We start from the raw sequence: 27533 nt of genomic DNA, 5'->3' as shown, positions 1-27533 counted from the left end.
ATTCTATTTACTTTACTGGGGGTAATTTGTTAAAATTTCTTACGCATTTTCTGATTCCTGATCATGAGCTCATCTTTTGTAAAAGAATACCCTTCCCAGTGTTTCAATGTGGGATCACTCTTGCTAGGATGGCTGCTTGCATGTTTCTTTCTCTCTGTGCGTCTTCTAGCCCCTGATCAAAGAGAATTTTTCAGTCTTATTTTTAATGTGGTTGTATGCTCACTAATCTGTATTTTATATCATTAAAATATAATTTCTCCAGATCTTACGGGGAGAGGAAGTAATTTCTGTTATCTTGAAATGAAGAGTCTAAATTCCTTGACATACATTACGCAGACTAAGTATAACACTGTTTAGCTTAGCAAATCAATCTGTTAGCCATTTTCTCTCGTAAAGTACTTTAAGAACAGAAAAGGCCAGAGATGTTTTTAAAGAGCCCAAATCTCTTACATAGAATAAAGAGATTATTATGGTGTCTTACAATTATGTAAGAAAACATCCATTTATATGGACAAGGAACCTGCCAAAATGGAAAGTATTAGCTTTATGAAGGCTGTGAACTTATGGATGACTTTTTCTCTTTTGGCACTCCAGAATTTCTATATTATATTGTTTTTGAAAGAGTACATAATTTTCCAGTATGTATTCCAAGTAACTTAAAACCATGCAACTTGTACAGAACTCCATTAAAGTACCCAGTTACCTAGAGGACAAAGTTAAAACCTCTCAACTAAATATCCCCAAAGGTCTTCACACTTCTGTTCCCAAATTGCTTCTTGTCTTGTCCCCCTCTGTTTTCTTATGCCTCCTCTAGTCCAGTCTTGTCCTCTATCCTTGACACAGACAATACTAGTTTCTACTATATTTTAAGGATTGAAACACATTTTTCCAGGGTTGTTTTTCTAGGTACAGGAGTCTGGTTCTTCTGGTCCCTTGTCTTGCTGAGTTTATTTGGAATCCTGGCTGCCTACACGTCCTTGTTGTTGGTGAGTAGTATTTCCACATCTCCCTCACCCTTCCTGAGAAGCCTCATGAGGAGTTCCTATCTCTGATATAGTTCCCAATTGATGCTAGGAGCCCTCAGAACCTGAGATCACTTTGCAGAGGTAGGGTTTACATCAGCCACTTAAATATTAGGCATGAGCGATAGATGGAGGAAAAAAGACTTACGATGTTAGAGGTTGTGTCTTACCATGTTGATCTTTTGAAAAGGTAGCAGAACACCCCTTTCCTTTTCCCCTGTTTCATTGCTTATTTTCTGGTTCCCTCAGTATTGTCATTTTAAACACCCACAGCTTCACGTGGCATTGCCTTTTACGCATGGACCACCACATTTCATAGATCATCTGCTGAGAATCAGTCTTAGTGGGCCTTACAAATTAGCTTGTGTGTTAAACCTCTTTTAATGTGCAAATGCTTGTCCCCAATCCAGGTGCAAAGTACATTTTAGCAAAAGTCTTTAGACAGTAATGACCCTGCCTCTGTTTCCTGACATAGTAGTGTCATACAGTGTGAGAAATTCAGGCCAGGCAATAGAGAAGTTTGAAGAAGCCGAAAGCTTATTGGAGGATAACTTTTAGGTAACTGGAGTTTTTCAGTGCCCACTTATACATAGGGCATATACATCTTTCTCTGATTTCATAATTTCTTGTCCCTACTGATTTCCTGTCTGATACAGAAGGACCCAACCCCTGCCATTTGCATTAATTTTTCTTTCAGCAAAATATATTGATAATTATATGAGTGATAAGTACTGAGGATACAGAAATCACTAAGACATGTACAGTTCCTGTTTATATGCAGGGTCCTTCAAAGAGATAAGTATGAGATATAAAGTTACAATAGTCCTTAATTCAATGTATTTAGAACTAGAAGGGAACTAAGTCATAGACAAAAATAACCAACACAGACAGAGCATTATCATTGTCATTAGGGAGGCCTAAATAAGATTCTGCATGGATTCTGAGAAGGAAGAGGTGACTTCCAGCCAAGAGGATTAGGTGAGGCTTCTCGGAAGAGGGTGACACTAGAGTGGGCTCTTGAAAGAATGTTGAATTTGAACATGTGTTTGTGGGGATGGGGAATAATATTCCAGACTGTGGAAACATCATGACAACATCAGCAAGACAGAAAAATATGGAGTGTGACTACATAAAATGGAAAGATCAGTACTGTTATCATGTAGGGCATATTGGAGAATAATGGGGAACATGACTAAAAAGATAGGCTTGGACAGATTTGGAAGACCTGAAAAGTAGGCTAAGACATTTGGCATAAATCAGATTTCTAGTTAGGATAATAATTCTGGAAGACATGGTGTGGAGGGTGACTATAGACAGAAACTAGTTAGAAATTTTTCTTTTTAATGAGGAAAAAGCAGGTGAAGGATGTGTACTGGGCAAGAATCTGGCCACTGAATTGTACTACGCTCATACACAATAAACATGAAATGGTATAGTTCTAATGTGGGAATGAATTCTAGTGTCCAATAAGCAATGTATTTTAACAAGCTTCTACTCTGTCCTGCCTCTTTTTGGACACATACAATGTCAACAGTAGAGGAGACCTGGATTCTGTTTCTGCTTTATTTTTAGGTTACTTTGTAACTTTGATCAAGTCATATAACTCTTCTGAGCCTTAGTTTCTCTTTTTTCCAAGTGAAAATGATAATAATATTTAATTAAATGGTATTTTGTAGAACTTGGTGAAAAACAAATAAAATCATATACATAAATTATTTTTATAAAAGGTAATTGCCTAATACATTAAAACTCTCAAAAATAGCCTAAGCATCTGAGAACACCAGTTTTCATTCTTCATCTCCACACTGACTTGGTGATTACCTAGATTTAGATTCAAATCTAATTAAAATGTATTGGCTACTACCAATGTTAGCAACAGTGGTTAACAGTTGTAAATGTGGCACTGGTTCCTCAAGAAAGAGTTTTTAAATGACCCTTGGAAGGGCTGGTCTCTGACCTCTGATCTGTCAATAGTGACTCTAAGAAATACCAGGAGTAAGGTCCATCACAGGGAAAAGAAATTGATAGGAAATTAGGAGGGATATTAGTATGGTGGTTGTTACAAAATCCTAGGGAAGATAATTATAAATTCTTCCTAGGTTGCTGGTGAAAGTTACAAGTAGGAGGTGATGTTTGAACTGTCTTTGAAGGGTCAGTCTTACGGGGAGGGAGAGCTTTTTAGGCAGAGGAATAGCATGGCAAACTCCTAGATGCTGAAAAGGTCAGGTGTAGCAAGAAGTGAATATAACGCAAGACTGTAAAAGGAATTTTGAGCTTCAGAACAGTACTTTGGGTAGGAACCTCCTATTTTCTACTTTGTTTTTTTTTTTCAGGTACTTGGATTTTTGTTGTGTTGGGAAGGAAAAGAACTTTACCTGCACTGGTATCATAAGGTAGGACATCTGAATCTTCATAGGAGACCTTAGATTGAGACTGAATGTGTCTTTTTGGCACTCAGTGTTAAATACAGAGTTTCCCTTTCTTTGTCTCCCTTAGAAAGAAGACATCTGCTTACATTGTTTAATTTTTTTTATTGAAGTACAGTTGATTTACAATGTATTAATTTCTAGTGTACAGTAAGTATAGTGATTAAGTTGGGTATATATATATATTTCATATTTTTTCATTATGGGCTAATACAAAGTATTGAATATAGTTCTCTGCTATACAGTAGGACCTTGTTGTTTATCTATTTTTTATATAGTAGTATCTGCAAATATCAAACTCCCAATTTATCCCTCCCCACCCCGTGTCTGCTCTGGAAACCAGAGATTTTTTTGTCTCTGTGTGAGTTGGTTTCTGTTTTGTAAATAAGTTCATTTGTGTCATTTTTTTTAGATTCTACTTATAAGTGATATCACATGGTATTTTTCTTTCTCTTTCTGGCTTGCTTAGTATGACAATCTCCAGGTCCATCCATGTTACTGCAAATGGCATTATTTTATTCTTCTTTGTGGTTGAGTAGTATTTCATTGTGTGTATGTGTGTGTATATATGTGTGTTCTCTATTTAGTCATCTGTCAATGGACATTTAGGTTGCTTCCATGTCTTGGCTATTGTAAATAGTGCTGCTATAAACATTGGTGTGCATATATCTTTTTGAATCCAAGTTCCTCCAGACATATACTAGGAGTGAGATTACTGGATCATAGGGTTAAGTCTATTTTCAGTTTTTAAAGGAATCTCCATACTGTTTTCCATAATGGCTGCACCAAACTACATAACCCACCAACAGTGGACACATACAATGTCAACAGTAGAGGAGACCTGGATTCTCTTTTTTCCACACCCTCTCCAACGTTTATCATTTGTGGACTTTTTAATGATAGTTACTATGCCTGATGTGAGGTGGTACCTCAGTGTAGTTTTGATTTGTATTTCTCTGACAATTAGCAATATTAAGCATTTTTTATGTGTCTGGCCATTTGTATGTCTTCATTGGAGAAATGTTTGTTTAGGTCTTCTGCCCATTTTTTGATTGGGTTGTTTTTTGTTGTTGTTGTTATTGAGTTGTATGAGCTGTTTTTGTATTCTGGATATAAAGCCCTTGTCAGTCACATCATTTGCAAATACTTTCTCCCATTCCATAGGTTGTCTTTTTGTTTCGCTTTTGGTTTCATTTACTGTGCAAAAGCTCATAAGTTTAATTAGGTTCTGTATGTTTATATTTGCTTTTATTTCTATTGCCTTGGTAGACTGCTCTAGGATAACACTGGTAAGATTTATGTCAGAATGTTTTGCCAAATTTTCTTCTAGGTTTATGGTCTTATGTTTAAGTCTGTATGCCATTTTGAGTTTCTTTTTTTGCTTACAGTGTTTTAAATGAAATCATTAAATTTCTTACACATGTAACTGACTTACTGATGAAGCTGAACCCAAACTTTAAATCTCACCACTTCTTGTTAAATTCAGGCTGTAACTGTTCTTCTCATCCCCATAAAATCTTAGGCAGATTCCATTATTTTCCCAGTTCTCTCTAGTCACAAGAATATTCTCATTTCAGTCATTTAAAGTATCAATTTATTGTAATAAACTAACTCCAACTTTATGAGATTTTTTTCCCTTCTCCTGTTTTCATCTGACCAGGCCGTTGTGGAGCTGTGGGTTTTTCTATGTACTGAGAACGTTAACTGCAACTTTCTTGATGGAGTCAATGCCAGTCTTCCTATATCCCCTGAAATTTCTCTGTCAGAGTCCTTTAATGATACCAACATGGTATCTCGCAAAGGATCCAAATATGGTCCCTGGAAAGCAGGCATCATTGCCCCAACATCTGAGGACATGCAGCCCATTTTCAACATAGCCTTTGTTTTGTTCTGCTATGAGCTTGAGCATCTCCAGCCACAGCCACTTGGATTTTACAGATTTTTTTTCAGAAATGGTTTTGACACCATTTCTTGTGTTTCCTCCAAACCAGAAACATGTCAAGCTGAGTGATTCCCTTAAATTTTCTTTTACTCAAATAGGAAGTATGAACTGAAAAATATAAATTAAAGAGTTAGAATAGTTGGAAATTGAAGTCATAGGATCATATAGGGAAAGAGGAAATTGAAGAGTGAACATAACAGGCCTTATTGAGATCACCATGGCTTTTATAATTGGGATACCATAAGCAGTTAGTCACTCCCGAGAATCTCTATGGGTTAAATCATTTAGATTACCGTTCCAAGCATGTGCCTCTTGTAGAAACCGAGAGCAGCTTGCCTCTGGCAGTTAGTGCTGCTACTTGGCCTCTGCCACAGCAGGATCTCATCATTGCCTTTGAAATCAGGAAGCCAGGTTCAGTGGCAGCATCTCTCATCTTTGTTCAAGCATAAAGGATAGACACTACAGTGCTTTTCAAAGATGCTGACATTTCTTCACCAATGGATTTTTCAGTTACTCTGACTGCCCATGAAACATGATATGGAATGAGTTAGCTGATCATAGGTGAGTGGTGGAGCTGGGTGTGAGAAGAATCGGCAAATCCTTAGAAGATGACCAACTTGGTTGGGCCTTTAAACCCTTGGCCTTCAGATCTCCCCTGGCAAGAAAGTTTCTTTAGGGCTTGGAGTGTCAGTGTACAAAGAATAAAGCTGGAAGGAAAAAGTTAGCATCAGGCCTATAGTGTATTCCCTCTACCTAGACATGCTCTGAGAGCACTGTGTGACCTCAGTCAAAACTCTTTATAAACATGCCCATAACCCAACCTCCTGATAAGCATACTAATGGTATGTATTAACCAAAAGATAATAGAGAGTTCTTATCTATGAAAATTTCTAGCAGTATATAATTCAGTGTATCTGGGTTGTTTACTATAAATAAACCTGGAATTTATAGATTTGTAGGGTGAGAGAGGTGACTGGCTGGTAATGTACAATTAACAGGATGTGTAAGAAAAGGATGCACCATAGTCCAAAAGACTCCTGTGAAGCATTGTTTCCACATACTTTGCTCAAAACACACTTCACATTTTAAGTCCCAGACAGAATGTATCTTAATAAGGGAGGGGAAAGACCTTTTTATAAGTAGCTTCATTTGACAGGATCAGATTTCTTCAAGGGAAGATGTTTTATCTATACTTTATAAATGCCTATATCTTTTAAATCATTAGTAAAGTTTGATGTTGAGTAAGATCACAGAATCACATGAGGTTCATGTGAGTCTTTTTTTTAATAATTAAACCTTTGTGTTGTGATGCATTTGGTTTGGTAATAGGTTATTTAAGATTTTTGCATCTATGTACATCTATGTATAGGAGAGATTGGGCTTTGTTTTTGTCTTTGTTTTTTTTCTTGTAATATCTTTGTTGAGTTTGAGTATCAATGTTTTGTTGACTTCAAAAAATAGGTTGTAGGGGGAGGATATAGCTCAAGTGGTAGAGCACATGCTTGGCATGCATGGGGTCCTGGGTTCAATCCCTAGTACCTCCTCTAAAAATAAAATAAACCTAATTATCTCGCCCCGACCAAAAAAAAAAAAATTAAAAACAAAAAAATAGGTTAGAACTTGTTCACTTTTTTTCTGTTCTCTGGAAGAATTTGTTAAAGATCAGAAATATTTGTTCCTTTAATGTTTGTTTAAATTAACCATTGAAGTCAGCAAGGCCTGGAATTATTCTGTAAGGTTTAATTTTGGATTCAGTTGCTTTAATAGATACAGAATTATGGAAGTGAAACAAGTTAAAGTTTCAGTGTCCTTTCCCTATGAATAATATATAGATTTGTGGCCAGATTTTTTTTTTCATCTGTCAACAAATATTTATTGAAAGTTTACTGATGTAACATTCTACAAGGCAGTGAGAATATAGTCATAACCACATATTGTCCTTGACCGCAAGAAGCTTATAGTCTATTGGATAAAACATACATTGAAAATGCAATTATAAAGTATTATTTACCTTTAAGTATATTGAGTTGTATTTAAAAAAAGTAGTGAATATTTTTAATGGCTGTTGTTGAAACTGAATGAAACATACCAGGCAATGTTAAGAGCCTAGCTGACATGGAGGTGATAAATTTAGTAAAGGCATCAGGCTACATAGCTGTATAGTTTTTTTTCCAGGCATGCTGCACAACGAAAATTTGGCACCAAAGAAGGTGAATGATTAGATCTGTGTAATATTGGGGGTTTGAAGGATAGTTAGATTAAAAGGATGAGGAAATGAGGTCCCTGAAACTGTGAGGGCAAATACATTTCCTAAGGACAGTTTTTGTCCAAGCCTACTTCCTAGAAGTCTTTTTGTTTCCCCAGATCCTGATTCTGATAGTGATTTCGATGTGCTTGTTTTTTTTCTGGCTGTTATGCACTTACTGGAAAGACAGGTGGCTCACCATTGGGCTCTCACTGCAGGTAAGCATCATCCTTAGTTCTAACACTATCTGTCCAGATGTGTTCAGCCTGACTTTTAGTTTTCTCCCAGGTGTATGCTCCCTACCTACACCTGAGCAGCATATCTGTGATGGTTCTCCTTTCCTGGCCTGTGGCCTTCTACTTGATTCATTTGGAAGGAGAAGGTATGTCCTATGGGTGGAACCTTGCCTGATCCTTTCAGCTCTGGCTTTAGTTTATGTACTTCACTGAGCAGAAGAATCTTGGCAGGTTGCCAGCACTATACCTCTTTGAAATTCATTCCCTTGTTACTCAGGCATGCTCCTTCTGGTCAAACTCACAGCCCTACACAGCCTGTCATAGCATTTCTTTCTTCTAAAGTGGCATTCTCCTTCTAGAAAAAAAAAAAAAACTTTCTATTGTTACACATTGAGTGTCTGGGGATGGATTGGAATGGTTGAGAGGAGGGTAGAGGCAGTTTTAATTTTATTTGACCAGTGTTGGCACAAGTCACAGTTCTTTCAGTTTGTATTGAATTACTAGTTTCAACTAATGAACCAGGTACAGTTATCCCTGGTTACATCTTAGTACTTCAAAACACGCCCCCCGTGAATCTGTGTCACACCTGGGACTCCCAGCAGAATGAGAAATGTCTACTTCTGCCACTGGTTTCCTCTCCATTTTTTGCCCTAATATCATGGAAACAGAGGAAAAGAGCTGTACACACGATGTTTTGAGAATGGAGGTAGCTCTCAGCCCCCTATTGAGAAACCAGTAGGATCTTCTCTCTCTGTCTCTCTTTTTCACTACTGGTTAAACAAGGAGTGCTGGCTTCCTGACTTGTATGAGGATGCAGGCAAGAGAAGGACTCGATTGGTAGTGTTGCCGTTGTGTGTTTGTACACGTGTGTGTGTATGCGTGGAGGGTGATTTTTAGGAAATGTTTCTGGGGACAAGAGCCTAATGGGGACAATAATGAATTCTTTTTCATTTCCTAAATTTTAGCTAGAATCAGAAGATACAAGATTACAAGTAACGAGAGAAAAAGAAACAAGAGGTGTAATATGCTCACAAAGTTGAGAGGTTAGAGCTGGAGATGTAAATTTGAAAGTGACATAGGTAGTAATTTTAAAATGAAAAAGTGGGTACAATCCTCAGAGGTCTAAAAAAGTGTATTTTGGGGAATGGCCAGTGATAACAGGTATTATGGTCAGGCCATGTGTGTGTGTGTCTGTGTGTTTAAGAGAGAGAGAGAGAAATACCTAGTATTTATTGAGTACCTCTGATGAGCCAGCACTGTCATGTCAACTCTGTGAGGTAGGTGTTAGAAGCAAGTTAGCTCCATTTTTCAGAATGAAGAAAATGAACACCCAGAGAGGTTAAGCAACATGTCTGAGTCACGAAAGTAGAAAATGGTAGAGTCTGGCTTTGAACTCAGATTTCTGTCAAATAGTATCCTTTCCACTATACCTCACTGCCTTAAATATAGGGGCATTTTAGGCTGATCTTTAAGGACTTCAGGGCTTTCTCAGGACCAAACTACTCCTCCTTCTGAGATAATATTCCTTAAATTAATGTTCCCTCTCCTTCCTTTCCTTCCCACCTCCTGTACAATGTATCCCTTGTAAATTTGTATTTGCAGTAATATTGACTCAATACTAATGCTGTATTTGGATAGTCCTGTGCTTTCAAATCACTGAAAGTATGTGGGGATGTGACAGAAATTGAGAGTAGATCAGTGAGTCCACAGATTCAGTGAACCCATGGACTGGGTATTTACTGACTGTTATTTGCTTGGGATGGTTCTCCATTTCTCTTTTTCTTTATTTGTAACTTTCCCCTCCTTCCAACTGTTTCAGCTCTTCAAGTGGCTGTTGGATTGCCCTTTTTCCTTATCCTTTTGTGTCTCTATATGATGCCATTCGGGAATTATTCTCCCTGCATTCAAGAGAAGGACAAATTGGGGCCCAAGCCGAGCTTCTTTGGACATAGAGGTGCACCCATGGTAGGTCTGAGCATGATGGACGTGGTGCATGCAGTTGTGCATGGGTGTGTGGGTGAGAGAAGGGCACATAAGAACCATAGGAACCCCTAGAGAAGTAAAGGGTTGGGCTGGAGATGACAAGGATATGGAGTTAAATGCAGAGATTGGACTTGAACCCAGATCTGTTTCTCTTGTTTATATTTCTCAATTATATAATTACGTATATGTAAATAATTCTCAAGTCAATTATAATTCTCAGTCCATTTCTCTTTATTTTGCCCAGTGACATTGCCTCAGATGAGCAGATCCCAAATCAGATTGGGTAAAGGAGAATGTAGGCAGGTTCTTTGGAGAAAGAGCCAGTGGAGCCAAACTTTGCTCTAAAAGCCCTTTCATTACTGGGCTCCCTCTCTACCCTAAAAGGGACGTTGACAGCCAAGACTCTGGATTAAGGGCCCGATGTCCTTGTCTTCCACAGCTGGGGCCTGAGAATACCATGATGTCCTTTGAGAAAGCTGTTGAACATGGAGCCTTTGGCCTAGAGAGTGATGTGCATATAAGGTAGGAAAGAAGGGGCCAGGGTGGGAGGAGGGAAGACCAGTGCCCTGGAGGACTCCAGCCTGGCCCCAGTTGTAGAGAGGGCAAGCCCTGGGGAGTTTCCCCCATGTTCACGTGGGACATCTGCACATCGCACACATACATGAACCACTTCTCCTTTACAGACTGTACATCTGTACCCCTACATGCTCAGTCACGGGCTCATAAACCATGCATACTCTGTATAGTCTCCACATAGAATTCAAATTTCTCCCCACTGTAAACATGTGTACAGCTTGTCCCCCTGCCCCACCTTAGCAATGTATTTAACTAACATTCCCTGGGCAGCTACTATTTTCCAGGCCTTCTTCTGAGTACAGGGGAGAGGCAAATGAGTAAGATAGAGTCCTGCCTAAGAGTTCTTCCCAGCCAGTGAAGGAGACATGGCATATTTACACATCCACAGTCGAAGACTATTTGCCTTCTGGAGAAGAGTAAGGCAAACGCAGTGGAACCTCAGTGGAGGAGGAAAAAGCCATCTCCTACTCTGTGAAAAAGATCTGTGTGCTCAGAACTGTGTTTGGGTTGAGCCTTGAAGGAAAAATATTTTACCAAGCAGAGATGGGGAAAGAGGGTAACTGGGGCAGAGGCAACAGCTCATTCAAAGGCATCTAAGTGAGAAGTAACAAGTTTGTAGATCAGTGAGCTAACAGGCGTGGATGGCGAAAGTAATACGCTTTGAAGACGAGAGAGAGCTGTGTGAGGGGGAATGTGGCTGCAGGACTTACTGAGACTGGATCGTGGAGATCCCGAAATGTGTGATGGGCATCCATGATGGGTTTTTGAGGGCAGATTACCTGTTGTTTTAGAAAGACTCATCTAGCAAATGCGAGGGAGAATCGTCTCGGTAGTAGACTATAGCAGTGTCGAGGGGAAAACAAAGGAAGACTTGGATCGGAGCAGGGGTGAGGACAAAAAGACATGCTTTTCTGTATAATCTATGTACCTGAGCAGCCGGAATTAGAAAAGCTGGAAGCAGAAGTGGACTGTAGCATGGCTGTGGTAGTGAATGTGGTGTGTACTACTCCCTTCACAGCCATTCTGTGAGGCAAACAGAGAAGAAATGAACATCCTGTGTCACAATGAGTGGTTTGAATCTGGATTCAAAGAAAGGAAATGTATTGGTAAGGACATAAGGCCCTAGGCACACAGTAAAACCAGGATAGAACTAGATTCCCTGACCCCAGACTGGGGTTCTTGACATTACCCAACAATGACAACTGTTCCATGCAGCATATTTGGATCAGGATTGAAACTGGATGTTTTAGCAGGTCTTCTGGGTTCATTTGTACAAGTGCCTGTTGGTCGTGGCATAATGTGCTAATGGTGCTGAGCCAGCGAGCTCCTGGCACGTTGTTCTCTCTTCTCTTACTTCTGTGTCTTCAAGTTCATTGTAGATGATCCTCCCAACCCCCAGTTTCTCTGCGTGTTGACATCTTCATTTACAGTGATCCTCTCCTCCACATACCTCCACCATCCACAGTGATGATCGTGGCTTAGGCTTCATCATTAACAAAAATTGCTTATCTGTCATAGTGCAGTCGGCACACCAGTACCACAGCAGTAACTAGAACAGGAAATGTAGTGTCAGGTAACTAAACAGTTACCTCAGTTTACTAAGTAGTTCCTCTTTTAAGAGGAGCACAGGACCCTGGGGAGTGCTGTGGTAGCAGCTACTGGAACTTCTACACATTCCACTCTGTTCTCTCCAAGAATTACAAAAATATCAAAAAAATTTAAAGCTGGACATAATTCACAAAGCAACTGACAGAAGACTCTGAAAGATGAGAGAAAGAAGGTAGACTGGCTGGATTCGTAAGACTGAAGGAACTTCCTGCTAGGGAGCAAGTTTCCTGTTGTTTATTTTTTTCCTCATGTATCCTGACATGAGCTCTGGAGAGACCTGACCCAGAAACACCTGTAGCTGCAGCCAAAAATAGCCCCACAAAAAAATCTGCTCTCTCTAGCCAAAGGACTGGCAGAAGGGTCGTCCAGCAGGATATAAATGTTTTGACCAGACCCGTCCTACTCAGGTGAACAGCACACAGAAGCCACCCCGTCCCCTCTGTCCACTTGGGGCTGCGGTCCTGGAGACTGTGGGCAGGTCCCTGTTGTCTATTTCTGCCCTGTAGTAAGAGATGGTGCCCCTCTCCTTTCTCCCTCAACTTAAGAGTGAAGGGAGATATATTGAGAAGTTTTCTAGAGAAAGTGATTTTTTTTTCCTGTGGTGTAAAGTATACTTAAAATAAAATTTACCATTTTAACCATTTTTAGTGTAGTTTAATGGCATTAAATACATTCACCTTGTTTTGCTTCCATTACCACCATCCATCTCTAGAACTTTTCCATCTTCTCATAACTGAAACTCTACCTGTTAAATAACATCCTTGATCTCCCCTCCACCCAAGCTCTGGCAGCCACCATCCTGTTTTCTTTTTCTATGAATTTGACTATTCTCATTCTGATATAAGCAGAGTCATACGATATTTGTTTGTGTCTGGTTCTTATCACTTAGCATAATGTCAGTATTCTTCTATTTCGTAGCATATCTCAGAATTTCTTTCTTTTTAAAAAAATTCTGTCAAAAATCATGTAACAAAATTTGCCATTGTAACCATCTTTAAGTGTACAGTTCAATAGTGTTAAGTATATTCACATTGTTGTGAAAAAATCTCTAGAACTTTTTCATCTTCCAAATCTGATAATCTGTAGTCATTAAGCAACGACTCCCTCTTCCTTCTCCCTCAACTCCAGCTAACCACCATTCTGTTTCTATGACTTTGACTTCTTCAGATACCACATATAAGTCAAATCAGTGTATTTATCTTTTTGTGACTGTCTTATTTAACTCAGCATAATGTCCTCAAAATTGATCCATGTTGTCGCATGTGACAGAATTTCCTTCCCTTTTCAGATTGAATGATACTCCATTGTATATGTATACCACATTTTGCTTATCTGTTTATCCACTGATGGACATTTGGTTTGCTTCTGTCTTTTGGCTATTTTGAATAATGCTCGTATGAATGTAAGTGTGCAGATATCCTTTCAATAATCTGCTTTCAGTTCTTTGGGTATATATCCAAAAGTGGAATTGCTTGATCACATGGTAAACCTATGTTTAATTTTCTGAGGAACTGCCTTGCTGGAGAAATGGATTTTGAAAACCTGTATATGAAATCCCTGGCAGACCTTTGTATAACCCATGCATGAAACCACACAGAAACAACATAGCAGAAGATTTGATAACTGAACAATTGTTTGGAACACCATCCATGTTTTAGATTGACCTCTGGGTAACCCATAGTGTGAAGGTGGGAGAGGCGCTGCATAGCCTTTGAAAACTAAATTGGCATTTGTGCCACAGACTATAATTGTGAGCTAGGACATGTATTCAAACCCTAATATGTTAACTATCTGTTTAAATAGATTTTAATAGGGAACCAAATCTCCTAAAACTCGCAATGCCCAGGATACAATCCAAAATTTTCATCAGACCAAAACCTGCAAAAATCTCAACTTAAATGAGGAAAGATAATCAGTAGATATCAACAGCAAGAGAAATGGATGTTGGAATTATTATCTAAGAATTTAAAGCAGGTATCATAAAATGTCTCTGACAAACAGTTATGAACACTTGTTAAACAAGTGAAAATGTAGAATGTCTTAGCAGAGAAACAAAAGGAATAAGGAAGAACCAAATGGAAATAAAAGTTCTTCAGACAAAATGATTTTAAAAGTCAGCTTGTGTACATATATCAAATTATTATGTTGTACAGCTAAAACTCATAAAATTTTTTATGTCAGTTACATCTCAATAATACAGGGGAAAAGAAGTCAACTTGGAACATCAGGAATAAAGAAAGACCCAAGGAGAGGGTAATATATAAATAAGTAAGGCAATTTTCCTCCTAGAGTTTGAAAATTGTGTTTGATGGTTAAAAGCAAAAACTATAATATTGTCTGATATGAATCTCAATATATTTTGAGATATTTAAGACATCTATATCATATAAAGGAAGGAGGTAGGGTAAAGGGACCTAAAAAGTGTTTAGTTTTATACATTCTCCTTGAAGTGGTAGAATGTTGACAATGGTGGAATATGATAAATTATACATATATATATAGTAATCTCTGGGGTAACCACACCAATAAATTATATAAAGAGATACACAGTTGACCCTTGAACAATGTGAATTTGAACTGCAGAGGTCCACTTATACATGGATTTTTTTCAATAATAAGATATATAGAGAGACTATTGTGGGCAAGATTTACATTGAAGTAGATAGCCTATCATTTGAAGTGGATATCTTATCATTACATAGGCATCAGATGAATGATATTTAATATAAAACTAGTAATATGTTAGTTTTCTTTTGTAATTTTGCTTTCAAAGACTTATTATTGGGCAGTATGCACCTCTCTCTCTGGTAATTTGAGAAACTGTCTATCACTCTGTCATCACAGGAAACATTTGTCCCCATGCAAGCATTGCAGCCCAGGTTCCCAGGCCCCAGGTCCCAACCTGTGCAAGCACTGCAGCAGGGTCCCAGGTCCCAGATCCCAGCCTGTCTACAGCTAGCAGTAATCCTGACAATGTAGAAATGGAGGAGGGTCAGACAACAAAATAGAGATTCCAGAATTGGACCCCAGTCCACACCTGTTTTCTTTTCCCCAACAAAGGTGAAAGATCAATGAAATAAAGATAGTCTTTCGCATAAATGGTGTTGGAACATTTGGACTTCTATTGTGGAGGCGGGAGTGGTGGAGAACTTCATCCTATACCTCACACCTTATACAAAAATTAACTCAAAATGAATCATTTCTGTCAGTATTACTTACCCTTTTAACACCCACGATGAACAAAATTTCAGACATTTCAGTAAAGATGTGCTATGCCAAGCCATATTAGAGCCTGAGGCAAAGGGAAAAATCAGTAATACTAATTCTGTTTATATTTGAAATTTAGTATTTTGTTTATCAAGGATTTTTACATTAATTTAGATTTTTAAATATTCCATTAAAATAGTATTTATATGGATTATTCATTTTTTGGCACCTCCCTTAAATTTTACACCTGAGGCGAGCGCTCTACTATCTTCCTATTTGTTTTCTCATTTCCTGCCACCTTTTAGATTAACGGGTATTTTTTAGGATTTTATCTTCACTGCTGGCTTATTAGCCATGCCTCTTTTTTTTTTTTAGTGGTTGCACTAGAGTTACAATATGATCTTTAATCTATCACCTCTTTTTTTGGTTATTATACATTTTTGTGTGAAATACAATCTTTCAACAGTGTACTTCTATTTTCACCTCTCTCATCCTTTGACCTGTTACTGTCATCTCCCAATACATTGCTGTTAATTTTTGCTATAAACAGTTGATAATTAAAGAAATCTTTTAAGTAAGAAAAAAGTTTTAACTGTTTACTCGTATCATTTCTGATACTTTTCATTCTTTTGTGTAGATCTAAGCTTCCAATTGGTACCTACTTTTTGCCTGAGAACATCTTTTCATTTGTATTATACTGCAAGTCTGCTGGAAATGAATTATTCACCTTTTGTTTGTATGAAAGCATTTTAACTTTTCCCTTCATTTTTAAAATTAAGTATAAGTTTGCTTTGTGCTTTGAGGTGATTTTGTGTGCCAGAAACATTTTACTTCGATTAAAATCAGAGAAATATTCTATTTATTAAATTCAAACCCTAGTTTGTTCTCAAGCTTTTATATTTAGCTTATTAATGTTATTCCACTTATAAGTCTCACATTTTAACCATCATTTTTGAGAGCTTTTGAATAATAGTCAATGCCTTTTTAGTTAATTAAATACTTTAGATGTTTGAAATGACAATAATGGATTTAATAATTTTCTTTTTTAGGTATTCCAGTTGCCTGATTCAGTCTTTTCAGAGTACTTAGTAATTTTTTATATAAAATTTAACATGTTAAATGTATAACAATATTGATTTTAAATGTTTTTATATCTTTCAAATCCTTTTATAACTGTACGGAGTTTTGAACTTACAAATCTAGGTCAGTTGCCATACTCCATATTTTAAACTGGAATTACAAAGGTAACCTGAGCCAACATATAAATTTATTTAAAATACTAAATACCCAGAGATTCCTTAAGTACAATAGTGATAACATAGGTATGCTTGTTTTAAACATACATGTATTTAATTCTTCTTCTTTCCACTTGAGATACACTTATTCACCAAGAAAACAAGTGTTGTCTGGGCTGCTTTCCCAATGAATGTATTATGGTGGCCTTTTTTATTTCAAATTTTTAAAATTGTGGTAAAATAAAAAACATAAAATTTACCTTCTTAATCATTTTTAAATGTATAGTTCAGTGCTATTATATATATTTATAATGTTGCATAACCTTCAGCCATTCATCTCCATAACTTTTTATCTTGTAAAACTGAATCTCTATACCCATTAAAGAATAACTCCCCATTTCCTCCTCCTCCCTGACCCCAGCCCCTGACAATCCCAGTCTACTTTCTGCCTCTGTGATTTTGACTACTCTAAGCATCCCATGTAAGTGGAATCATACAGTATTTTTTTTTATGTTGCTGGCTTATCTCACTTAGCATAAAGTTCTCAATACTGTAGCATATTGCAGAATTTCCATCTTAAGCAGGATGAATAATATTCTGCTGTATATACATACCACATTTTTCTTCTCCACTCATCAGTTGATGGACGCTAGTGTTGCTTCCACATTTTAGCTATAGTTAATGATGCAGTCATGAACATGGGTGCATATATACCTCATTGAGACCCTGCTTTCAGTTCATCTGGGTATACACCCAGAAGTGAGATTGCTGGGTCATAAGGTAATTCTGTTTTTTATATTTTGAGGAACTGCCATACTCTTTTCTACAAGGATCTGTACCACCTTATGTTGTTTTCTGTTATTTTTCATAGGAGCCATCTTAATGGTTGTGAGGTAGCATTTCATTACAAGTTTGGTTTGCATTTCTCTACTGATTAGTGATGTTGAGCCTCTTTGTGTAATTATTAGCCATTCCAGATCTTCTTTGGACAAATGTCTAGTCGAGTACTTTGCTCATTTTTGAATTGAGTTGTTTGGTTTTTTGTTGTTGAGATTTGGGAGTTCTCTATATATTCTAGATATTAATCCCTTATCACATATATGATTTACAGTATTTTCTTAAAATCTGTGGGTTGCCTTTTTAGGCTGTTGATAGTACATTTTGATGCATAAAATTTTTAATTTTCATGAAAACAATTTGTCAAATTTTGTTTTGTTTTTGCCTCCACCTTTATTGTCAAAGCAAAAAAAAAAATTATTGAACAATCCAATGTCATGATTTTTCCCCTGTTTTCTTCTAAGAGTTTTAATATTTTATTTCTTACATTTAGGTCTTTGATTCATTTTGGGTTAATTTTTGTATATGGTATTAGGTAAAGGTCCAGTTTCATTCTTGTGTGAATATCCAGTTTTCACAGCACTATTTGTGGAAAAGATTGTCTTTTCCTTTTTGAATGTTCTTGGCACTCTTGTCAAAAATCATTTGACCATATATGTGAGGGTTTGTTTCTGGGCTCTCTAGTCTATTGATCTGTTTGTCTGTCTTTATGCCAGTACCATACTGTTTTGATTACTGTTGCTTTATGGTAAGTTTTAAAATCAGGTAGTGTGAGTCCTCTAGTTTTGTTCTTTTTTTCCAGCATGTTTTGGGTATTTGAGATTTCTCGTGATCTCATGTGAATTTTAGGATGAGTTTTTCAGTTTCTTCATAAAATGTCATTGAGGTTTTGTTAGAGATTGCACTGAGTCTGTAGATTGCTGTTGGTAGTATTGACATCTTGATAATGTTAAGTCTTCCAATCCATGAACATGGGATGTATCGCCATTTATGTATGTCTTCTTGCATTTATTTCAGTAATGTTTTCTAGATTTCATTGTATAAGTCTTTCATCTCACTGATTAAGTTAATTCTTAAGTATTTTATTCTTTTACTAAATGAATGCTAAATGGAGTTGCTTTTGTAATTTCCTTTTCGGATTATTTAATCTTAGTGTACAGAAATGCAGCTGTTTTTTGTGTTGACCTTGTATACTTTACTGAATTCGTCTATATTGTGTGTGAGTATTCTTAAGGTTTTCTACATATAAGATCATATCATCTAAAAACAGATGTAATTTTATTTCTTCCTTCCCAGCCTGGATGCTTTTTATTTCCCTATGTTGCCTGATTGCTCTAGCTAGAACTTCCAGGTCTACTATGAATAGAAGTTCCAAAAGTGGACACCCTTGCCTTGTTCCTAATGTTAGAGAAAAGGCTTTCAGTCTTTCACCATTGAATTAAAATGTTGGCCCTGGGTTTTTCATGTGTTTTCAATTATCTTGGGGTAGTTTCCTTCTATTTCTAGTCTGTTGAGTATTTTTATCATGAAAGCGTGTTGAATTTTGTCAGATGCTTTTTCTGCATCAGTTGAGATGATCATGTGGGTTTTTTTCCCTCTTCATTCTATTTATGTGGTGTATTATATTGATGGATTTTGGTATGTTGAATCATTCTTGCATTTCAGAATAAATCTCACTTGGTCATGGTTTATAATCCTGTTAATACACTGCTGACTTCTATTTGCTGGTATCTTGTTGAGGATTTTTGCCTTGCTCTTCATTAGGGATATTAAACTGTAGTTTCCTTTTTTGGTAGTATGTTTGTCTAGCTTTGGTGTCAGGAGACTTAGATTCTCTTCACTTTTCCACAGTCTTTTTCCATTCTGTTCCTCAGACACAATAACTTTTATTGTCCTATCTTCAAGTTCTGACTATTTTTCTGCCTGCTTAAATTTGCCTTTGAACCCCCTCTAGTCAGTTTTTTATTTACTTCTTGTTCATTTTAGTTCCAGAATTTCTTTTTGGTATCTTTCTAGTTTTTTTTTTTTAAATCCCTTTATTACTATTACCATTTTATTCATTTATTGTTTTCTTGACTTTATCCACATCTTCCTTTAGTTCCTTGAGTATTTTTAATATGGTTGTTTTAAAGTCTGTTTAGTATATCTCACATCGGCTCTTTTTTAGAGACAGTTTCTGTAGATTTTTTTTTTTTTCCTTTGAATGGGCTGTACTTTCCTGTTTTTTTATGCCCTGTGGTTTGGGGAGGATTGAAAATTGGACAGATTGTATTATAATAATTCTTAATGTGGGAGTGTGCATGTGTATGTAAATTCTTATATTTTATCCTTCTTGGTATTCATTTATATTCATGAATATGTTGGTGCACATTTTTTATCAAATTTTGAAGATTTTTTTACTTTCATTTCCTCATAATTTTTTTTCTGTTCTTCCCCTCCTCTAAAGACCCCAGTCAACATATATAGTATTGCTTGATACTGTCTCACAAATCATTTGGATAAATTCTATTCCTACATCTTCAAATTCACTGATCTTTGCATCATCTGTAGTATCAAATCTGTTGATAATTTCATATGATGAAATTTTCATTTCAGTTATCTTATTACTTAAGCTCTAGAATTTCCCTTTATTTTTTATTTCTTACTCTTATGTCTTCATTATATTCATGTTTTCCTTTATATCTGTTATATATATCATTTATGTTTTACATAATTTAGTATCCTTATTTATTCTGTCATCTCTTTCATTTCCATGTTTGCCATTATTGGGTAATTTCTCCTGGTTATGGGTACATTCTCCTGCTTCTTTACCTGCCTGTTAAATTTTGTTTACATGCCAGACATTGTGGTGTTACCAGACTGGATACTATATTTGCTTGCTCTTCGTGAAAGAATTTTAGACTTTTTCTAGCAGGGAGTTAAGTTAATTGAAGATTAGTTCAATCTTTTGGAGATGTGTTTTTATGCTCTTTACTGGAGGTTCTAAAGTCACTCCATTTCTAAATTATCCCCATTTTAAAGGTATGGCCCCCTGGAGTTTCTAGAGATTGCCTGTTTAATTATTGAGATCTCTACTCTCACTGGATGTAACTTAAGTGTGAGATGTCCAAACTGTCTTAGGACTTTCTGGTAATTTTTCTTTTCCTTGAAGTTGTTCTTGGCAGGCGTCATAGAGTTTTACTTACTCTGCAAGGTTACACGTTGATATTTAGCCATACATGCAAGGGAACTCTGCATATTTTCCTGGCAGTCTTTTTTTTTTTTTTTTTCCAGTATAGTTCAATCCCCAGTGGAACTCTGGTCCACAAATTCTAGCTGTCTTAACTTCTCCTTCATCTGATATCTTTCTCCTCATTTCAGCACAACAGCTGAGTCCCTTTTAGGTTTTCCCTCCCATTGCTACAGTCTAGTACTCACTGACAAGAAAGAAGCCTGGCTAATGGTAGAGCGTATTTCATTTGTTTGCCTTTTCTCCAAGTCCTTCGTGCTATGTTCCTTGTTGTTCATTGGCTGAATAAGTTATTTCTTTATTTTATCTAGTTTTCTACTTGTTAATGGGCAGGAAGCTAAGTTTCAACCCTATTACTCCCTCATGGCCATTGCAGAGTTCTATTCATAGGTATTTTTAATGAGAAAGGAAGAGAGATTCTTCTTTTTTTTCTTTTTTGATTAGAAAATATGTTATATATTTTAAAATTCTCTAGTGCTACCTTTAGAGAGATTCTTATAAAAGCAGAATTTCTTGAAGGTAAACATCAGAAAAAAGAATGAGAAATGATATCACCTGAACTGTCTAGAACAAGAAATACTCAGGTCAGGTGCCTAGCTGGAAAATGGATCAGAGAAACACAGGAAGATTGTCTGGGTCCCCACTTAGTATGGCTCTGGGAACACCATAAAAGATTAATCCCTAAAGCAAAAAAAAAAATTGACATCAACTGTAAATTAGGACTGGTACTTAGTCCTTTACTGATATTTAAAAGGGAGAAAGGAACCCTAGTAAGACTTCTGACCTTGATGGTCAGAACCCTATCTGCCAAGGTGACTGAATTCAGCCTGTTCATCCCTTCCCCTGTTTTCCCCCTCTGCCTGCAGTTACGATCATGTGCCTTTTCTCATGCATGACCTTAGCCTGAGAAGAACAACCAATATCAAGGAGGTCCTGCCAAATGCCTCCCTCCGACACCCTAGCCTATTTGATTGGGATTTTCTGGCGACTCTGAATGCGGGCAAATGGTTTTCACATTCACAGGTAAGACACATTCCCCAGGTCAGAAAACCTGCATTGAATCCCTCTTTTGTAGGGGGTCATGTGCTACTCCTGGAGATAAATACACTGTGTACAGTGTAATTTTGATGCAAGTGTAAATGGTTCTACCTGAGAGGGTTGGAGAACACTTCATGCAGAGGTATCATTTGAGCTGAAAGATCATTACTAAGGGGAACTGTGGGCAGTGATGGTGGTTTGTTTCAGAGATTACAGTACACTGGAGCAGGAGGGGATATGGGAGGGGGGGAGGTGTCTGTGTGTAAGAAAGAAAAGAGAGGAAGGGAAGGAGAGAGAGAGGAGAGATATTAGGAGGAGATGGGAGATAGATTGGGAGAAGAATCAGGAAAACATCTTGAGAGGAGAGGATAGCAATGCTTAAATCACAAGTTAGAGAGTTTATAATTATCCAGAGTATTCTAAAGTGGGTAAAACAAAGGGTCAAATTTGCATGTGATAAAAGTCAAGTCTGCCTTCTCAAGCTAGGTTAAGGAAAACATAACAACTTACATTTTCCAGGTTATCACATGTCTAGGGGAAATCCATGTGACCTAGGTTTTATCAGTCAGATATACTTGTTTTGAGTGTGTGATTTTGACGATAAACATCTGAGCAGGACAGACAGCAGACATTCATATTGCTAGCACCTATGGCAGCAGAGTTGGGGGTCAGTTACCAGGTAACTGTGTAATTAGGAAAATAAATCTTAAGGTACTTTTGATTATGTACTAAGGGTGAAATGGAATTTTATTTATATTTGATGTTAATCTAGAGGACTGACTGGATCCTTTTTCATGTTAAAATAGTAGAAATTAAAGAATTATGTAAAGGTAGACTTAGCCACTTCAAATTCGTTCTGTTAACTAGTGTTAATATAAGGGATAGCTGCAAGTTGATTTTTAATTACTGTGTCACCTCAGAGTACTTATTCTCATGAGTACATGGCTCATAAACGCTGTTTCCATATGTGAAAATGATGGGATCAATCTGATATTCCAGGTTTCTGTGTATATAAGACTCATCATACATGAATAACTAGACGCATACAAACTAGGGATACTTTATTAGAATGTATATATTGGATTAGTCAGCCACAGCTCGTGTTTTGGCAAATGTGTGTTCTGAATGAAAAGGCTGTTATTGTATCTAATGTTTAACGTATGGCTCATAAAAGTCTTACTTATTGCAAGTGGTAGGGTTGGATATGTTATTGTAATAAATTTTGGTGGATTTTTTTTTTAGGATTAACAGTTTTATTTTAGCATATTTAGATGGTACACTTGCAGTGTTTACTTACAATAATACTCTGGCTCCTGCAGAGTATCCTGAAACCTTGGCTTCAAATATGGTTTTCTAGGAGGCTTTATTTTTAGGTTTGATTGTGGAGCTTTCTTTACTTGCATGTTGTGTAGTCATAGGTGGTCAAAGTGGTGTTGGCACACAATTTAAAAGATTTGGATATTTGGATAAATTTCCATAGCAAAGAAATGGGTTTTGTTTGTGAAAATCATTCTGTATTACTCTTCATTTGATTGATTATAATTATGAGTTGATGATGGTGGTGAATTGATTATTTTTGTTGATTGATTTGTTAGTTAATTCTTGAGATTATTTCTGAAAATTCAGTAGTTAATCTGATCAACACTGAAATAAAAATAGATATGAAAGTTCTGGGAGTTGTCCCTGGAGGCTCAGCTGAGTTGCTGTTTCTCCAGCAAAAACATTTTTATGGGGCATTTTTATATCCATTTGTGAAAGTATAGATCTCATAATTACAATGATATATAATTTTCATGCATATAAATAGTGAGAAGAATACAAGTTATATTTAGCTTGTTAATGTGGAAACAAGCAGGGTGACAAAACACACTCAAAAGCAAAGTGAGAAACCAACATGCATATAGTCAATACAACAGAAATAATGAAATTACATTGCTTGTTGGAAACAAACTTAGTACATTAATTCAGTTAATATACTCTATGATGGTAAGGCCTTCCTTTGGAGTTGTCTTCTCAATCCAAACTCATTTGTATCTCTACTGGACAAAAATCATTTTGACTTTTATCAGTTTTCTACAAGTCAACATCTAACTTTATTTTGGCCATAATCAGTAATAAATAGTAATTCAAAGAAAGGTGCATTCCCCTAAGAGTTAGATGACCCTTAGGAGTTTTCAACAAAAATAATCAATAAACAATCAATAATAAGAATAGAAAAGAGTTTTGTTTGAGCCAAACTGAGGACTAATGTGGAAGCCTGCTTCCTAGATTACTCTGAGAAGAGGTTTCTGTGAAGCATGGCTTCAAGCACAGTTTTATATCTTGTCAGAACAAAGAACATTAAATAAGTCAGGGATACATTTCTTCAAGATTTCCAAACAAACCACACAGATCAGCACATATACAGCCAGTCAGCATGGCCTTGGCACCTGGGAGGGGAGTCTTATCTAGGGAATTACAAGCAATGGTGTCCCAGGATGGGAGGCATTTAATCTTTATTTTTAATATGGACATTCTTTACTTGGGTTCATTGTGTGCTTTTCCTTAATAATTAAAGCAAATGTACAGTGCATGTTGATAGACCACAAACAGGCTGTTTTAGTTAGCATATAATTCAAGTTAAATCATGTGTAAGTCAGAATGATTTCCCTATATCTATCTCAACATGTGAAAATTTGTTTTATCAGTGTGCTTAGTAAACAGTGTATTACCATGATATTACAAGGTCCGGCTGTCAACTTTTTGCCTTATTTCTAAGTTTTGAATAATTTACATCCCCCTCTTGTGATCATAAATAACTTTTATAGACTATTTAGAGGCTGATCTCGTGATTTTGTGTTATTTGGCTTTATTAATTTCCATTGCTGCAATAAAAAGGGTCAGTTAACCCACATAAGGTTCCTGGTTGTATAATCAGGAAATCTAGAGTCAGGTCATGATGAACAGCTGCTAAGGCTATTAGTTTCTGTCTGGAGAATTTTTAGGGAATCAGGAACTTCACTTTTAATATTCTCTCTCACTCCAGAGTTCTTTTATCATTATTATTTCTAAAATAAGTTTATTTGTACCTGGTTTCATATGTGTACCTGCAAATGTGGGCAAATCCCTCCCTCCTTTCTCTGCATATCAGTGACTTTCTTACTACCTGTAATGCTGGGACAATGTACAGCAACAGACACCAAGGTACAACAGCCAAGACTCCTAGGCATCAGTGTCCTTAGTTGGGGCTGGGGGCTTGTCATATTGGATTGAATGAAATGTATTCTCAAATATACTCCTTCAGATATGGCATTGATTACACAGTTTGTCCAATTGTATCCCAGTGAAAAGGAGGACAAATTTTTATTCAACTTAATGCAAGTGACTACATTGCTATGAAACATAGGGACTCAGTGAAAAGTATTTGTACCTGATCTGAGGGGTGCTGAGAACAAGATGCCAAATAATTTGTACAAGTGTAACAGAAAAAAGTCCAAAGAGAATGGGTGTTCTCATATGTCCATCAGAAAATAGAATGTTAAAAAGAATACCATAAAATTCCAAAATGAATAAGCATGATTAGATTGCCCTCATCAGTTAATTCAATCTGGCATAGTTAATGTCCTGCTATATCTAAGGTTATCAATGTGCTTCTGCAGAGTTATCTGCTCCTGCCGTAAAATTTAATCTTGGAAATTTGACTCAGTCCCCTAATATAAGATTGATTGATGTCTAATTGAGATGACAATGTCAGCTTACTCTAGGAAGCCTGTTTCCTTGAGTTTTTTCCTTGCATATCAGTAGATAAGAGAGTATCTGTACAGTCCTTTTAAACAAGATTTTGAGTTTAGCCTTTCCAATTTCTGATTTGTATCTTATAGAAATAATCTTCAGACAAACATGGGAATAAAGCAGAAACAACATGATAATTAAATTGAATATGTTTGGTTAATTTATTATAGTAAACAACAATGTCACAAAGGAGAATAAGATATTCTATTGCTAGATTATAATACGTAATTTTTTTTAATTTGGTCTGTTTTCATTAAGGGTAAGAACATATTATTGGCATTGAGAATATTAACAGCTCTCCTGGTACTTCCAATCCATTCTTTAAAATTGAAAAAATTGTCAAACTCTGAAACATTTATATTATTATTTTACCTGCACAATATTAACTGGGAAGGTAAAGTTTCTCTTTTTATATTTTACAACTTCTACCATATTGAGGGCTTAATACATGGGCAGTTTTTATAATAGTGTTGAGCTATAGATGAAGCATGAACATTTCTACTTCTGGCCATGACAATTTACAGGTGCTAGACATGTCCTGCTGCCATAAACAACTGGAAAACCAGACAAAAGTGATGAAATAGCCATTCTCACATACTGGACAACAGTCAGTACAGAACTATGATCCATGAGAGAAGGGAGTAGATAGGAGAGCCTTATGGTTGCCCTCATGCTCTGCCTAGAGGCACTTTCCAGCCATCACACAGCAGGAGGAATCTAAGCAAAGCATGGCAATCTTGTGGAACTGAGGAGAGAGAGATTGGATTTTGGGAATATCAAGGTGACTGGAATTTTGAGGGGTGCATTATCAGAAAGAAGAGCACTCTCTAGAGAAAGGCCTCCAGAGATCTGCATGGGGTCTGCTTGAGTACGTAGCTGCTATCTAAGAGGCACACAAGTAGGGGGAAGCTCCACAAGGCTGGGCCAAGTACTACTAGGGAGCTTTTAGCTGAACCATTCTAAGAACTCACGTGGGTCTGGAAAATATTCAAGTTCTAACTAGACATACTGGAAGACAGACTTTTTTGGACATGTGGACCCTTCAGTAAAAACCTCAGAAAGGTCACACCTTAGTAATAGGGCTAAACAAGCCCTAGATTAAAGGCTTTTTTAGACCCACTCTAAAAAATATCAAATTGCTTTGCTAGTAACATAAACATCTGCCAAAAAAAATGTACTGCGCTTTAAGACACAACAGTATCAAATACTATTGTCCAAGGTCCAATAATAAAATTACTAGGCATACAAAGAAGTAGAAAAATATGGCTTAAAACCATGAGAAAAACTACTCATTAAAAAAAGATGCAGAAAAGACAGACCTGATAGAATTAACAGAAAGGGACTTTTCAAAAACTATTCCTAATGTATCAAGGATTTAAAGGAAAACAAGAATTAATGAAATCCCAGTCTGTCCCTTCCCACCCCCCGCCCCTTTGGCAACCACAAGTTTGTATTCTGTGTCTATGAGTCTGTTTCTGTTTTCTGTTTATGTTCTTTTTCTTTTTTTTAGATTCCACATATGAGCGATCTCATATGGTATTTTTCTTTCTCTTTCTGGCTTACTTCACTTAGAATGACATTCTCCAGGGACATCCATGTTGCTGCAAATGGTGTTATGTTGTCGGTTTTTATGGCTGAATAGTATTCCATTGTATAAATATACCACCTCTTCTTTAACCAGTCATCTGTTGATGGACATTTAGGCTGTTTTCATGTCTTGGCTATTGTAACTAGTGCTGCTATGAACATTGGGGTGCAGGTGTCTCTTTGAAGTAGGGTTCCTTCTGGACATATGCCCAGGAGCAGGATTAGTGGGTCATATGGTAAGTCTGTTCCTAGTCTTTTGAGAAATCTCCATACTGTTTTCCACAGTGGCTGCACCAAACTGCATTCCCACCAGCAATGTAGGAGGGTTCCCTTTTCTCCACAGCCTTTCCCACGTGTCATTTGTGGACTTTTGAATGATGGTGATTCTGGCTGGTGTGAGGTGATACCTCATCATAGTTTTGATTTGCATTTCTCTGATAATTAGTGATATTGAGCATTTTTTCATGGGCCTATTGACCATTGGTATTTCTTCCTTGGAGAATTGCTTGTTTAGGTCTTTTGCCCATTTTTGGATTGGGTTGTTTGTATTTTCCTTATTAAGTTGTGTGAGCTGCTTATATATTCTGGAGA

At 36.8% G+C, this 27533-nt stretch overlaps 1 protein-coding gene across 1 annotated transcript in view; it reads left to right on the top strand.

Annotated features, from left to right (window-relative positions):
- Positions 1-27533, top strand: part of LOC105098265 (glycerophosphodiester phosphodiesterase domain-containing protein 4) — a 51993-nt gene that overhangs the window by 647 nt on the left and 23813 nt on the right. The window contains exons 2-9 of the mRNA XM_064491887.1: positions 747-986; positions 3356-3415; positions 7755-7853; positions 7924-8017; positions 8837-8914; positions 9691-9836; positions 10294-10376; positions 21413-21569. Of these exons, the coding sequence (XP_064347957.1) occupies positions 747-986; positions 3356-3415; positions 7755-7853; positions 7924-8017; positions 8837-8914; positions 9691-9836; positions 10294-10376; positions 21413-21569 (957 nt within the window). The remainder of the gene's footprint in view (positions 1-746; positions 987-3355; positions 3416-7754; positions 7854-7923; positions 8018-8836; positions 8915-9690; positions 9837-10293; positions 10377-21412; positions 21570-27533) is intronic.

Source organism: Camelus dromedarius, chromosome 12 (assembly GCF_036321535.1).
Source record: "Camelus dromedarius isolate mCamDro1 chromosome 12, mCamDro1.pat, whole genome shotgun sequence".
Lineage (NCBI taxonomy): Eukaryota > Metazoa > Chordata > Mammalia > Artiodactyla > Camelidae > Camelus > Camelus dromedarius.
This window is presented reverse-complemented; position numbering and strand designations above follow the sequence as displayed.